The 15,287-nt window shown below is 44.4% G+C and overlaps 3 protein-coding genes across 6 annotated transcripts in view; 1 reads left to right on the top strand and 2 right to left on the bottom strand.

Annotated features, from left to right (window-relative positions):
* Positions 1-15,287, bottom strand: part of LOC144475377 (uncharacterized) — a 21,329-nt gene extending 6,042 nt beyond the window's left edge. For all 3 annotated transcript variants that reach the window (XM_078191217.1, XM_078191218.1, XM_078191219.1), the window contains exons 1-10: positions 14,851-15,287; positions 14,253-14,575; positions 13,283-13,393; positions 12,363-12,454; positions 12,147-12,230; positions 11,960-12,063; positions 946-1,010; positions 646-805; positions 423-565; positions 44-248 (exon numbers count right to left, since the gene is read on the bottom strand). In XM_078191217.1, the coding sequence (XP_078047343.1) occupies positions 44-248; positions 423-565; positions 646-805; positions 946-1,010; positions 11,960-12,063; positions 12,147-12,230; positions 12,363-12,454; positions 13,283-13,393; positions 14,253-14,575; positions 14,851-15,210 (1,647 nt within the window). In that variant the 5' untranslated portion in view covers positions 15,211-15,287. The remainder of the gene's footprint in view (positions 1-43; positions 249-422; positions 566-645; positions 806-945; positions 1,011-11,959; positions 12,064-12,146; positions 12,231-12,362; positions 12,455-13,282; positions 13,394-14,252; positions 14,576-14,850) is intronic.
* On the bottom strand, positions 1,095-3,012 carry LOC144475385 (uncharacterized). The gene is made up of 2 exons (XM_078191244.1): positions 2,652-3,012; positions 1,095-2,135 (listed from the first exon to the last, which is right to left on the bottom strand). The coding sequence occupies exons 1-2, from the start codon at positions 2,699-2,701 to the stop codon at positions 1,811-1,813; spliced, it is 375 nt and encodes a 124-aa protein (XP_078047370.1). The 5' UTR covers positions 2,702-3,012; the 3' UTR covers positions 1,095-1,810.
* LOC144475384 (electron transfer flavoprotein beta subunit lysine methyltransferase-like) lies at positions 2,176-13,454 on the top strand. Of its 2 annotated transcripts, XM_078191242.1 has the most exons (5): positions 2,176-2,362; positions 2,584-2,705; positions 5,126-5,271; positions 6,836-7,299; positions 10,555-13,454. In XM_078191242.1, the coding sequence occupies exons 4-5, from the start codon at positions 6,882-6,884 to the stop codon at positions 10,905-10,907; spliced, it is 771 nt and encodes a 256-aa protein (XP_078047368.1). In that variant the 5' UTR covers positions 2,176-2,362; positions 2,584-2,705; positions 5,126-5,271; positions 6,836-6,881; the 3' UTR covers positions 10,908-13,454. The 2 variants fall into 2 exon arrangements, with proteins under 2 accessions (XP_078047368.1, XP_078047369.1); XM_078191243.1 differs by lacking the exons at positions 2,176-2,362; positions 2,584-2,705; positions 5,126-5,271 and adding an exon at positions 5,686-6,032.

Below are 15,287 nucleotides of genomic sequence, written 5' to 3'. Positions count from 1 at the left end.
AAATAATTAGCAAATCAATTTAGGGGAATTGGTATCGAATTACCTTGTCTATGGTAGCGCTCATGGGCATCACTTTGACGTTGGGCTCGTCCCTTACGTCAACGTAGATGCTTTTACACTGTTGTACACCCCATTCGACAACTTGGCAAGTGTATTGACCCGCGTCAAGCATAGTCGCTTTCTCAACAATCAACAGCGATGTGTGAAGGTCTGAACCATCATTTGGAGGGTGCTTGTACCGGATATTCCTGATGGACAGTCATAAACAGGGCGGTATGATATTCGTTAGGTCAAGTGCTTGGGAGAGAGGATTTATTCCCCAGGTTCTAAACTATTTCTGGCCTTACTGTTTAAAAGGTTCAGGCCCTCTAGGGATTAGACCTTTCAATAAATAGATAACGTGAAGCTACGCTTTTCCTTACCTGGTAGCTTTGCTTGTATTCACCAGCATGTTGTCCTTGTACCAGGCAAAATTAATATTGTAACTGCCCTGAGCTACGCAAGACAGAGAGATTTCATCCCCAAGATGAACTTCATGATCGCTCGCCTGATTCAGGCGGAGACTCTGAGGAGAGGTAATTGACGAATGATAGTAATTCGCAACAAAGGGTACATTATCGTATGAATAATTCAATAAACGGATACCTTTAGTCTCAGAGCCGGTTTCTGCTGAAACGTGAAGTGAGTCGACTCCAGGGAGATCTCGCTCAAACGCCGACGCTGCACCAGCCTGTTTAGAGACTCACGTATCCTGTCTCCATCCTCTGAGTTTCCGAAGAAATGGAAAGTGATCTCGGAGGTGGGTCTACGTAATTAATTCAATGAACAACAGTCTACTTTTACCTTGTTCTATTGCTACACGAATCTTTCTAATTTAATTCAACATGAACGTTGAGCATCGTTAAGCGATAATTGACCTTTTTATTGTTTAATGTACCTACTCACGTCACGCTCAGGATTTTTAAATCCTCCATAGACGAGATATTAGAGTTCTTCAAGTACTTCGCGAGCTGTAAATAAACCAAAACAAGAAGTTCTAGTTAATGCTTCTTGTACGCAAAATGGAGAAGGACGTAATGATGTAACGACGAGCATTGCTGTTTTGAGCAGTCATTTTTATTTTCATAGAAAGGAGTACAATGAAAATTTTTAGACGAAATTAAATGACTCTGGGTCAGCCTCCTTGTCGGCCGCAAAGAAACTCATGGACATTATCTTGGAATAGAACGGCGAAAGGATACGAGCGTACACCAGAGTCACATTCGTTAATTACAAATATGCAGTTACAAAAAAATTATCGAGTTACAACAATTCCTGCAATCATCAATTACAAAAATAAACTCCAATCGAATCCTCTTGTGAAAAATTACAGTAATCTGTTGCGCGTGCACACATACATACACACGTGACTTCGAGCAGTTACAATTGCTCTGGACAACGTTAAACGGCGAAGATAACATTGCCTGTTTGAGTTTTGCAATTTGCTACATTTCGCACTGTAGGATACCGCAGATTGTCTACCGTAAGACAATCGACGTGGCATCCAACGAACGTTCACAGCGATCGATATCTGTCGCAAGTTGCGTAGATATCCTTGTTATCTCAAGAGTGCTAATCATCGTCCGTTATCAAATGAGCTCTTTTTTAACGATCCATCAGTCCGCTAACACACTGGTTTGCGGGAAATCGATTAGAAACTCTTCGGTAGGTCCAACGGTGTTCCTCAACCGCCATTTTTCGAAAATGATCACGTGACTGAGTCCAGTCGAGACTATATCCGTTCCGGAAGCTTCCCAAGCAATCCGTAAATTCACTCTGGAGGATCGAGGAAATATGGATCGTCGTTGGAGATTAGCACGCAGGATAAGTCGCAGCTTCCCGGGCAGAGATGATCTCTTATCCTTTCCCTGGACACCCGTAACACCTTGATACCTGTCTCGCGACAATAGGCCTCCAGGAGGATCATTTGTAGGTGGCTCGCGGAGTCCATGTCTGTGTCAAATGGTACCAGGCAGATGGTGCCCTGGCTGATCTCGCAACCTTTGGATGCCAAGGCTCGTAAAGTAGGCAGCATACCGCAGGTGATGGTTCCTCTAGGACAGCTAGATTCTTTCTTATCCGCCCATGGCGATCCACTAAAAAATCAATTAAGAAATTAATTCGTTTGGTCGTCTCACAGGTTAGAAACTGTCGGTGAAATAGCTAGCTAACAATTCTGGTTACAACTTCCGCCCAATTGGATAATTATCGCGGCACGGTGTAATCAGAATTATCGCTAGGGTAACGTGGCCAGCTTATCGGATTGCAATCTAACCTCTTAATCTCTCCACTTCTGAAGTACAGATACTCCGAAGTCGCGAAGGTAAATACAACACGGTTTACTTTGATATGGCGTAACATAATGCAACAGTTGGGTTGTTTAACTCAAAAGTGTTTGATTGATTAATTTCATAAATTGATAAATTTCTATAATAGCGAGACTTAATCCGGTAGGAGACAAAAAAAATAATTTAAAAAAAAAAATGTGCATAGTGTCAATTATCTATATGTTAATTTTACTAACACTTTTTGTATAATCGACAGAACAGCTGACCACAATTACAGGAAGAAAGCTAATTCAAGGCACGTGTGTCAAATTGTGATTCTCGTACCTTTCGGCCATCGTGGCGGATCCGTAGGAGAGGCTCTGGCAGCGTGTCATGTTCGTGAGTACTTCTTCGTTGGCTTTCCTCGAACTACAACCCGACGTTCCTCGTTTGCACACTTCACTGAATGTAGGAATTTTCTCGGCTTTTATTGCCAGGATATCACGAGAATTACACTCGTCGACGATTGTTAAACTGAATTCACTAAAATGCTTCTCTTCTTGTGTCAACTGATAGGTACACGGTCCGTTTACGCAACAACGATAAACTTTTCCCCGTACTTCTTGCAAGTGCTTTATGGAACTCTACCGACGTACGTCGTATTCTGCAGAGCTCCGACAGCGAGTGACGGCGTTGCCTGGAGCACGCTCCTTTTATACATGCGCTTCCCCTACCACGAATCCGGCGAACGAGCGCGCGCAGTTTCAGATAAAGCGTGGCGCGAGCTTTTCCGTGTACGGGCACACATACGTGCACACACGGGAGCTTTTTATCGACGCTACGGAAAGCTTTACCAAGAAACGGAGTTACACGAACAACTAAAGCTTCCTGGTACTTCTTCGAGCGAGGTTCCCAACATTTCTGAATGTCCAAGCGTTTAATGATCCACACAAATGCTAGCTTAATATCTAAGGGTTGAAGCAGTTAATGTTGATGTGTTCTAAAATGTCAAGGACTCGGAACCTTGCAGACTCAATGAGTAATATCTTCATTACTTTTTTAATAATTAAGAAACTTGCTTTACTGGAGTGACAATGAATTGTTTTTTCCTCGTGAATTCTAAATCTGAGAACCGATTTCCTTCATCGTCATCGGTTTCCGAAAAATTCATTGTTGAGAAGAAAATTAAAGCTCCAACCTCGCATTAATATTTAAAATTTCGTCGCAACAAGATTAATGTTCAATATTGGAGAATTCGATGGAAAAGAATCAATAATAGTTTATCCCCATGCAGGTTCCGATAAATCGCATTGGGGAAAATAGAACTCAGCGTAAACACGATCAGCCTTGTGTCGCTATCACCGATCGCGATCGTGTCTACCTAAGCAGTCCGCGGACCGAAAGGAATTCCGACGCACTCTGCAAGAAAGTTCCACGTCATGGTTACCGATTCTGTTGCGGGCATACATCTACCTTAGAAGGCGTTGTACCGTGATACGGTGTTGGTCGGGTCAGGAACTTCCTGTAACGTGTGCAGAAGCCTCAGCCTGTTGCAAAAGAGGGACCAATAAGCCTGGAGTAAAAAGGGAGAGATATTGCAGTAGAGAACGAGAGAGAAGACGTTTGCATGACATAGCAATTCTCTCGAAGCAGATGAGTTCCTTTGCAAGTGGGACAATATAACTACAGACTGCGGAATCCAGCAGAGAGCCCGCAAGGTTCTGTTCTAGCTTTTGTCTTCTGGAATTTCTTCTGACTAGCTTTTGTTTAGTGGACCACTGTACTAAATGTTGAACCTCGACTAGAAATATGTTTTATTGCGTCAGAAGCGGAACAAAATGCTTAACCCTCTCGAAAACTATTGAAGATTATTTTGTCTAAGTAAATTGCATTTTGGTCACATGAGACTATTGTAACTAGACACAACAAGGCGACTATAGTTCGCAAGACGGATCGATAGCACGTGCCAGTGCTCCGACATAGCTCAGCCGCCCTGTGTACCGAGTCATGATGCAAGCCCCGGTGTCTCGAATCGTTCGGTTTCATCAGCCCCGGCGAACGAGCAGGTTGCACTGATAACCAAGCACAGGAATCAACCCAGGAATCGCTGATCATTGTGGGAATCGTGAAAAGTTGATATTACGCATCTGTGCTTCCCCCCATTTATCTTTTGTACATACAGATACAGCGAATTTGTACCGGCTGACGTATAAGGAGGACGTTTCGTCCCTGTTCGTCTGACGTAATCACGCAGTTCCGTTTAGCTTTACAATAACAACAACAATAATAATAACAATAACAACAACAATAATAATAACAATAACAATAACAAGAATATTAACAACAAACGAACCTCGCAGCAAAGGACAAACCAGGATCTATAATTGAATCGAGCTACTCATGTAACGAACCGCCGTAACGATTCTATTTTAACGACGACACACTGGAAAGTTAATTCGTTGCGTAACAGATCCTCCGGTCGTTTTATAATGACGAGCTCGTGGATCCTTTCGAATCCCAGGAATCCTGAGCATTTGAGGAACGAACACTTTCGATCGAACTTTTGCGGTATGCGCGGCACATCGGTCTAAAATGCAGTTGCATCTAAGCGAAAGTCAAGGAATAATAGTGTTTGTCAACATGCTTGTTTTCCTTATGGAAATACTATGGACGAACATATTCAACAGAATCCAGGATCAATTTTTCCTGGTTGAGACAGGTTTTCCTTTACTATTGTATAAGAAATTGATTCTTGTAGGAATTATACTTGATTGGATGTTAGTTTCAACTTCTTTTAATTATCGATTTTCCTGTTCTAGGTGCTAAGCGCCTTTGGAAGATAAAGAGCAGCGATTAGAGTGGATCGAGCCTCGCTCGGTCAGCAACCTTGTTCCGCAAGCTGTCGCGCGTCGAGCCTGTAACAGGGAATCCCCGACTGCATAGGCAAGAGGAAACTGGATATCGGGTGTGTTGCCTTGAGATTATACTGCGCAAAAGGATGATACCTGGCATCCGAACGACTAAAAATACCGACGCAACGCGTCCGAGCCTGCGCCAGATAAAAAATTTCTTTCATTGAATTTGGACCCCCTATTTATTGCTAGATCCAACACGTTCGATCTAGTCTGTATTCGAAAGTGAAATGAATCAGTGAAAGGTGGCAGCATTCGCTGAATTCTTCTCGGAAATTGTTAAACAATGGACATCGAAACTATCGTTCTTATGTAATACATTTTCTCGGAAACGATAAGATTATGCAAGAGAACAATATTTTTTTGCAAAACTTATTTAAAGAACGCAGATCCCGATGCTTGATAAAATAGGATTTAATCAGCTTGCTATACTTCATTGTTTCCAATTTGAAGCGATCGATCGAATATCCGTAAAATTCCGCGGCAGAACCCATTCGGTGTTCGGGGGGCGGAATATTTGTTGACCTAGCTGAAAGATGACCCAACATCTAGCAATCCAACACGTTTCGTATCTGCGAAACGCGATTCCCGTCGGAGTTCCAACAATATTATATCTGTAATTTTGTATATGTATAACACCGAGTGATTTATAGACAGTTGATTCTGTAACGGCAAATGTTACACAATTTTGCGATACGCTGCATATAAGATCATTTGGTCAAGTTCCATGAAAAACGGGCGTCGGTATTTTGAAGAGTCCACGATTCTTGGTTCAGTGACTCTCCGTATTACGCATCTACAATCGTTTCGCTAGGTAGATATTTTAACGAATTTTACACATTCAACGCGAAATTATTGAGAAATAATTCGTCGCATTACATGGCGCAATTCGCCCCACGAGCGTTTTTAATCAGATGTTCGGCGTATCGAGCGCACAAAGAAGAAGACAGCGAAATTATCTTATCGGCGCCAAGTCTTGGGAAAGGGAAAAAAAAATTGGAATTCATCATTATCTACCCGTAAGATTGCGACTTCTGATATCGTTCTGGGAAGGCGTCGCCTTATCTACGGTTATGTCGGTGAAACGATAGTTTCGATTTGTTCGCCGAGAAACAGGAAATTAATATCTAAATAAAATATTTAATTTTCCCGGTTAATCGATCGATCGGTCACCCGCAGATAGTGTACGGGGAAGCACAAGGAAAAAATAGAAAAATTATTCTTTTCCCTCTGGGAATTATTCCCCGATATCTCCGGTCGCTTATCGCCACAGATTTTATCAGTCTTTAATATACATAAACGAGCGTCGCCACTTCGACGGTTAGAAACATTGTATGAAAATTGTGCAACAGATCAAACTCGACAATTCGAATTTCAAAAGGTAGATCTGCGACACATTTCAAATGTCCAACCCGATTATTTAACCGAAAAAACGGGAAAGGAATACAATTACGATACTATCGTCTCTAATCGCTGTTTAAAAATATTCTGAAACGCAAAACCGTTGATCGCGATCAATTCCTGGTATCTTGATCCATCAAGTATTTACGTCGATTGCCGGGCTATATTTAGATCGCTTCCTGAAACCGACCTCCTTATAGAAATGCTTTGTTTAAGCTGAGGCGCGATCGTGAGAAGAACGTTAATATTCCGCGGCGGCGTCATGGCGAACATCTGGAGGACTTGGTACCGCGTCACCGGCTCTCGACGCATTCCTCGGGGATGCGTTCTTGAACCCGAAGTGGTCCAAACGATTTTGGGCAACACGGAGATCTCGAGGAACCACATGACACCGGAAATCAAGCTGTTCCTTCTGACGCCGAACTGTAATCTCTATCATGCCCCGTTCGCCAGCGTTTTAGAAGCGGACGAGATAAAGAAACGCGTCTTCTCCGAGCCTTTCTGGTCCATTTACTGGCCAGGTGGACAGGCTTTAACGAGGTTCATCTTGGACGAGGGGAAGAATATCTTTCCGACTTCGGGGAACAGGGTGTTGGATCTTGGTACTGGCTGCGGTGCCGCTGCCATTGCCGCGAAACTTATTGGCGCGACAACAGTTCTTGCGAACGATATAGATAAAGGTAAAGAATTTATGAAATTCTCCGATTATTTCTATTTCGTTTGTTAATAATTGTTAGGCATTTTCTTTCAACTCAAGTTTTAATGGCCCCAACAGTTAACGCGCTTCTGTCTTGTCGATAGCTGGACCCGGCTCTTGAAACATTGTTACCTGGAAGACCGTCCAAGGGAGACCTGTAAATCAACCTGCAGCTTTTACCTGCGCAGGTTCCATTTACCTGACGTCAATTCTACGGCGCGCGGTATTCCCACCGGTTTGTCCGGGCTGTATTGGGTTCATTCGAAGCGGAGCCGGTTCTTCGACAGTGCGATTCCCCCTTCTAGCGGCTACGGGAAGTTCCAGGCGCAATTGGTCCGCGTTGCAGTCGTTGTAGGCGTTGCAGACCATAGCTGATTATGATTGCGTAGTGGAAGTTGCAACTACAGACGTGCGAAGTAATGCGATAGCAACGGGATTCCTCTTCGCGACGTCTCGCACGTAATCAAGCTGAATGGAGCGTCGTTTTTCCGCAGATGTATTGACGCGTTTGCCACCTCTGTCGAATTCATTTCAATTTGGCGATCCGAACCAGTTTTTCTCGTCGGGCACGCTGCTAAAATTGTGTTTCAACGAACCGAAAGCCAGACGATGTACACGGTTCCCAGTATCCTTACGTTTTCCTTGTCTTCTCGTGAAAATACGAATCGATAAAGAACCACAAACCTCGCGTGCCACTGGCCGTACGCGGAACTGGTTCCATTAATGAACTTCGTCGCGGCATTCCACAACGTTGCAATTCTTTCGTGCTTCACCAAAACTGGGAGTTTCCTGGTAGCGGCTATCTTCCTGCGGAAATTCGCACGTTCATACTATAAATAAATCCCGTATCTGTCGGACACCGCGACGGAACGCCGCACTGTCTTTCATTCAGCATCGCTGTTCCTAATGAATTCGCACATCTGTGCTGGCATTTCGTCCTTCTTGTTGCATTCATATTGGAATGCAATATGCTGTTCAAGATAACCAAGAATGTTCTATTTGAAATTACTTATATTTTATATCTATCCAATGTTGTCTTTCGGTTCGCTGGAAATATATATGGTTTTCCTAACCGAAGGCTTGTTTTATAGTCCGAATCGAATGAGGCGATCGCATCAGGTGCACGGTGCTTGAAGAAAGTCAGATATGTGGGTCAGGCCCGACGGATTTTCCCCGTTTCACTGGAAGTCTCGCGACAGAAGGGTCCGGTAGTCCTCGTGCGTCAGTGAAAGGCTGCACGTTTCTGGGTAGATATGTACTACGTTGGTTGCATTCTAAATTGATCGGCCGCTGACGCAGCGACGTTACGTCGCGCTTAATTAATCCTATCTCCGGCGACGATCACTGCGAATGCTACGTTACCGGAACGCGGCTGTCGATGCGAACGAGAGAAACAACGAAAGAATCTCTGGACCACAGCCAATCTTGTAAATTTCAAAAACAAATATCTATTCTAAGTTTCTTTCTGAAAAATTCATTTGCATTCTTTGTCCTGCAGGAATGGTTTAGTAATGTGCGACTCCTTTTCGTCTCAGGAGGAATCGCAGATCCGCAGGATTGCCTAGATCTACGAGATCGACGTTCGAACTGATCTGACTCAATTGAAACGGGCACGGGTGAACGTGGCTCGAGTCGCGTGCTGAGAGGAATCGTGCCGATTGCATAATCCGATCTTCGCCGGTCTGCCGCGGGTGAAAGTGAACTTGAAGAGGCCGCGTGAGATACCGTCTAGCTGAACTAGTCCGTTCCTGTCCTCGCAGGAATTTTATTGCGAGACCTTGGCTCGGTTCGGTTCTCGTGAATCGGCTCGCGCACGAGCGAGCTCGATAAGCACGCAAACTGGTCTCTAAACGGGTCCAAGAGCAGAGGTGTATAATTAAATCGTTTCTCCCATCGCGTCGGTCTCCGCTCGGTTTTCAGTCCGATGTTTACACTGATAACGTCGAGTGCTTCACCCGAAATTCCTTGATCCCAACCGGCTCCTCGAGACCGGGATTTCCGTATCTTGAACTCTGGCGCACACGCATGGAATTATCTTCTCCTTGATCAATCGTTTAATGCCACCACCGAATTGTCGCTGTTTCTTCAACGATATCTTTGTTGTTGTTTTAAAATTAATTCGTACGATTTTCCAAGCATTTGAAACTATTGCATTATTTTCATCTCACTCAATTTCTTAAGAATTGAATGAATTTTATTAAGCCTCAAGTGGAATTTGTCAGTTGAACTTCTCAAGCCATTGTTTGGCTCATTGACCCTGCACGACTTTTGCGAGACTTTATCTTATCTCAGATTAATTGAATCATGTGTTGGAATCGGCGATTACTTTCAGAGAAAACTGATAGCCGTCGATCGGATTAACACTTCGGCGATATTGTCTTACAGTTTGGTGGATTTACTGTTGTTGTATATAATATCTTGTTTATAAATTGGTAATACCCTTAGGAAGAAAACGGGGAATTGCAAACTGATTAGGGGTACAAGGTTCCGCCGTTCCTCGGGGTTATCGATGAGACAACAGCGACGGAAACTAACTCTCCGCATTATGTAAGACGCTCGTTACCGTGATTACGCGTCGCTCGATTGACGCGTAACCGTGCGTCGGCGTTCGTTAACGGGGAATAAAGGAATTCGTTACAAAATCAACGTTATTGTTTATAAACGGTCGGGAGCACCCGATCCAACCGGTTCTATCGGGTGCAAGACTGCGTCTGAAAACCGGTTGCGAACCGATTCGGATTGGTTGCCGGCCGAAACAATCAGGCCAATAGTCACAATTAGTTCTTCGCAGCACTTCATGTAAATTCACATTCTCACAGATCATTTTACTCAGTCCAAAGTAAGAAGGAAATTCGTTTCATTAACTTGCTCTATATGAGAGCCGTGAATTTTTAAAAACCAAATCAAACGTTTGTAAAAATCAAGACTAAAGTTTCTCTGCAAAAACGAGTTGCTTAAACACGCACAGGCTTTTAACGACGGAGAGTATTTTGCAATGCTAAGACTTTCAGAGTTCTAAACGATTATACTAACGATTTTTATTTCACTTTGCTTATTTATGGATAGCTGAAAACATTTTTGTACGTCGACTCGAGTTGTTTTTCCTTCCGCAAAGCTGGCACGCGCAGAGATTATTAATGATACAGATCACGTGCGGGAATTTGACGCGTGGACCCGGATCGTTTGTTGCATTAACTATGTATAAACTATCGTCTTAACTATATGCGTGTGCTTTCAGTGGCGTGTACGGCCGCTTCGATGAACGCGGCACTGAACCACGTGGAACTGCAGGTGTCGCAAGAGAATCTGTTGCAACGTTCATCATCCGAGAAGCTCGCGGACGTCATTTTCGTCGGCGACATGCTATACGACGAGGAAATCGCCGCTCTATTGATCCCCTGGTTCGAGAAAGCGTGGGAAAATGGATCTCGGATTTATCTCAGCGATCCGGGAAGACACGGTTTAACCGATTACTTGAAGGAACGATTGAAATTACTCAGAAGATACTCGCTTCCGGAGAACGTCAGAAAGGAAAACCATGGCTACTATCAGTGCGAGATTTGGGAATACCTCGGTTCGAGGAGAAACTAGACCACCGATTCTTTCCCTACTATTTATAGATGCTTCCTCTGCGTTCTTTACATTCGAGATAATGTACTTTTGCAATGTTGGGCGGATATTACGTCATCGATGCGTGGATGATGCGGCAGTAAAAGTACCCCAGAGTATTGCTTAATCGACAAGGCGATAAGTAGGCTTTGAAATTTTTCAACGTATACTGGTTAAGTGACTGTGCGTTATTAACACTTTAACGACGAGCAAGTCGAATAGCGCGATGAATTGTGAATCGTCGTTTACAAAATGTGTCGAGTGAATACGCTCTTATACTACGTTCGTCGCGTGGGTAGAATTTAAGAGATCCCAGAGTAATCCTCAAAAGAACCGATTGACTCTATTCGAGAGAATAAAAGAATCTCAAGGATCAAAGTCATGTACCGTGGGGTCAACGATAAATAGGAAAGGCGTGTTATCGGCTTGTCTAGTCGCGATCAGATCGCGTGGTTCGTTCTCCGTTCGCTATAATCGTACGATCGGATTGCGTGATTAAATAATAGTCGCCCGGTTTCCTTGTCACACGGAGCCGCGTGCTCACTCGTAAACAGCCGGTGGTCGGCTCATGGCACACAGACGAGAACGATTGCGAAAGAGATTCGCGATAGCACGGTACATTATGGATAGTATTGTTGTTATCTGTGTCTGCGATACCGAATTCAAGATCACGATCTAGACACATTGAGGCTCCGCCTCTCTGTTCACAGAAACAGTTAGCAGATTTGCTGTTGCCACTTTCCGGTGAGTCACGCACGAACCGATAATCTCCGCCCGACCTCACGCTAGCGGTTAATTAGTCATTGCACGGGTCAGGTTCATAGAATCTACGACGAAAGTTAATTTTCATCTTTCATTTTCAATGCACCCAATCAATCATTTCAATAGAAACGAAAGGTGTAATAAATATTATACGATGATGCTTCTATTCAGAGGAGACCGGGCAGACTAATGCGCTTCCACGTTATTTGTACAAGGATAGCATTGGAACTTCCGCAATTCATCAATTATAGTGTAAATCGAGTCTTGCTTACCTGTTTGCCGACGTAGACCTCGATGCTTTCCTGTTGGAACACAGAGCCAGTCCTGAGCGAAGTCACATTCGTCAATTTGATCCTGCACTCGTACCGCGATCGATCTGTGAAGAAGCAGATCGCCGGGATTGTTAACCAACGAAAAGTCCGACACGAGAGTTAAGGTTGCAAGGAATGCAGGGCTCACTGTTATAGATCATGGTGCCATTCCTGCAGACGCACGGGGCCTCTCCCAAAGGGCACTGCATTATGCAATTCTCGGGTCCGCATTCTGCGAACAGGCAAGCATTGACCTCGTGAAGCGCCAGACCGACAGATCCTCCCGTCAATGAGTCACACACGACAGCGTGCGCGAGTGTGACTCATTGAGAAATTATCTGAGCGATGCCGAGGAGCGTTTTACCAGCGTCCCAGGTGTCCATCAAGTGAATCTCGCACAGTCTGCCGACATACCCGTCCGGACAATGGCAGTTCATCGCCTTCGCTCCGATTTGCCTGCAATCAGTCGAAGAGAGCGCGTCTCAAACATTGTCAAACATCTCGAACGAGTAGAAGAATTTCAACGCGAATTTGAATCGATTCACGTAATTGTATTTTGTTTTGGAAATATGCGAACAATTCTTTCTTGCGATTTTAGATATATCGCAGAGTCCGAACGATTTTATATACGAAAATACCATACTATTTTACCGACGCGGAACAAACGGTCGCTCCGAACGTGACCGCGCCGTCATTGTTCGCGTTACTTCTGCAAACATTGTTCACCTCCTTGAAAGCAGTCCCATTTATCGCACAAGAAAGGGGTGATTTTTATAGAAGGTCGAACAAAAGGATCGAAGAGGGCAATTTTTATGGAAACTCGAGCTTCCGGTTTGTGCGGGAAGCGCGGCGACACGAGGTCGGGCTTCGCGTTCGACCTACTTCTACTCTTTCGGAATAATTGCATCTGGTTATTTGCGCACGTTGATTGTCATTAATGTCTTTGAATCGATGACGAACGATGTCTCGTTATTACACAACGTTCGTCAAAGTAATCCGTCGCTGTTCCGTAACTTCAATCGTTAGAACGCGGACGATTTCTGACAACGGAATCGTCGTGACGTGCTCAGACAGCGTGGCACGCGCGCGATCGAGTTTTTAAATATACAATATTTTGGCACGCGCGTCTCCTTCGATTGAGTGTACGAACGGCTGAGAGCTTGATTTAGTTTCAAGTTGGCAACTCGGACGACATTCTTGAGGACTTTCGAAGGCAAGCGTTGCTCACGGGTTAACAAACGGTACTTGAGATGTTACTAAAAATAAGTTCGGTATCTATCTCACCTGCAAGTTCCTCCATTTTGGCACACGTGCTTGCGGCTGTCGTCGAAGCACAGGGGTCCCTCGTTGCAGGTCTTCCCGCTAAAGTCCTCGAAGCAGTCGCACCAGAAATTACTGAGGGAAAATGACCGTGGACCTCGTTATACTAATAAAATGCAATAGCATCATGCATGTATTCAACATTTGTATTTATTAAATTAATAACCGGGAATTAATTTTATTTTACAGGATCGAGAACCTAGAGATAGGTCTCCGATGGGATATTTGAGAATTATACGTCCGTCGTTTAATTAGCGATTCTCCTATTTAACGGTGACTCGTGGAAAAGATAGATAGCATGTTAATGAAATACCCTAAACAGGTTTTCGTTCTTAGTGCCGCGTCAAGCTGTTGCTCGGCAACCGTAAGAGGAGGATAAGAAACCCGTGAGTTTTTGGGAGCGACCGGCATGAGTCAGCAAACTTTCCGCGGGCGAATACTATAGTTTCGCCAATCGGACTGCTCATGAAGAATGCAAGCACGTGTTCCGGAGTGAAATGGGTCGCATTCTGAGAAAACAAGAACCTCGATAGCCACAGATGAAACAATGTACCGGCTAAACCGGATCGCGTGCAAGGAAATTGCTGGCTGCGATGTATAGAACTACAGGTGAATATGCTAATATGTAGACATCGATTTGTGGAACGTAAAACTCGCAAGGGTACTTTGATGTCTTTACTATACACAGATTTAAAAATCCTGTGAAACTATCTCTCGGTTATTCAAGGAACTAAATGAATAATATTCGCGGTTTATAGATAAACATCTATATGGGTCAACACTGCCAACGTCTCCACTTATTTGTTACGCTGTGAATAGCGTAACACTACAATTACGTTTACGTTGCGCGGCTTGATGAAAGAAGCACACAGGCACATAAATGGAACAAGGTAAACAGAACATGGCGAAATAGATGGAACGACGGAGGACTTACTTGTAATCCGCAGACACCAGACAGTTGCCGGTGAAGGAGCAATGCTGCACGGAGCAGGAATCCGAATTCGGCTCGACCTCGGTCATCTCGTACGTGACGTTGAACCCGTATACGTCGAGAAGATCGTTTAACACACGCAAGTGATTCCCCTCCAGTCGATCAAGCTCGAATTCCACGACGAGAAACGGCCGAAACGACCGTAACCACCTGAACTCGAACACATTCCATTCGGTGACCTCCTTAATCAACGCCGCGCCGTAGTTCATGCTCTCCGATTCATAATAAGCGTATTCCGTGAACCTGAGACCCTTGTACACATACACCTGTCAGAAACAACGAGGACAATCGAATGTATTTCATTTTTTAAGGACAACGCTCGAGATCAGGGACGTCCGTGTTACGGAAGAGGGACCCCGCCGGACTTGGTGTCCTTTGACGGGGATCCTTTCTAGTGAGGCAAGACGAATATTTAGGGCGAGGACACTTTCCCTGGACTTTCTAGAGAAACGTTGTGGTCAAAGACCGAGGACGATCCGTTTCGTTTCGATATTTTTCAGAGCTTCTAGTTTGTTATTGCATCGACTAATTTCTTTCGCACCTGGGTCAGGTAGACGACGATCGAACTGTTGGTGACCGGTATGTCGGACACGTCGATTACCCAGCGGCACTTTATGGGAACCGGAAACGAGGCGGGAAAGTTCGGGGTCTGGATCACTCCCCTAGGTGCCGTCCGACGATCACCGCAGGAAACTTCAGCTGAAGTGGAAGCTTCGATTAAGGTCAGACACCAGAGGGACAGGAGGGAAACGCTGCTGGATACGGTGAACCTCATCTTCGTCGGATCTCTCTCTGAAATCATCCATGAAATTCTGCTCTCGAAGGTCTTTTCTAAATGAAAATTAATCCACAAACGGAACAAGCGAATGCGACGAGCGTAATTGAATCGAGAATCTTGCATCTGTTGCGAAGCACAACGTAATCAGCGTTAATTGATTCTATATCTGATAATTAATGTTAACAATAGAGCAGCGGGTC

This window comes from Augochlora pura, chromosome 9 (genome assembly GCF_028453695.1).
Source record: "Augochlora pura isolate Apur16 chromosome 9, APUR_v2.2.1, whole genome shotgun sequence".
Taxonomy (NCBI): domain Eukaryota; kingdom Metazoa; phylum Arthropoda; class Insecta; order Hymenoptera; family Halictidae; genus Augochlora; species Augochlora pura.
The sequence above is the reverse complement of the archived record's forward strand: the minus strand, read 5'-3'. Positions and strand labels throughout refer to the sequence as shown.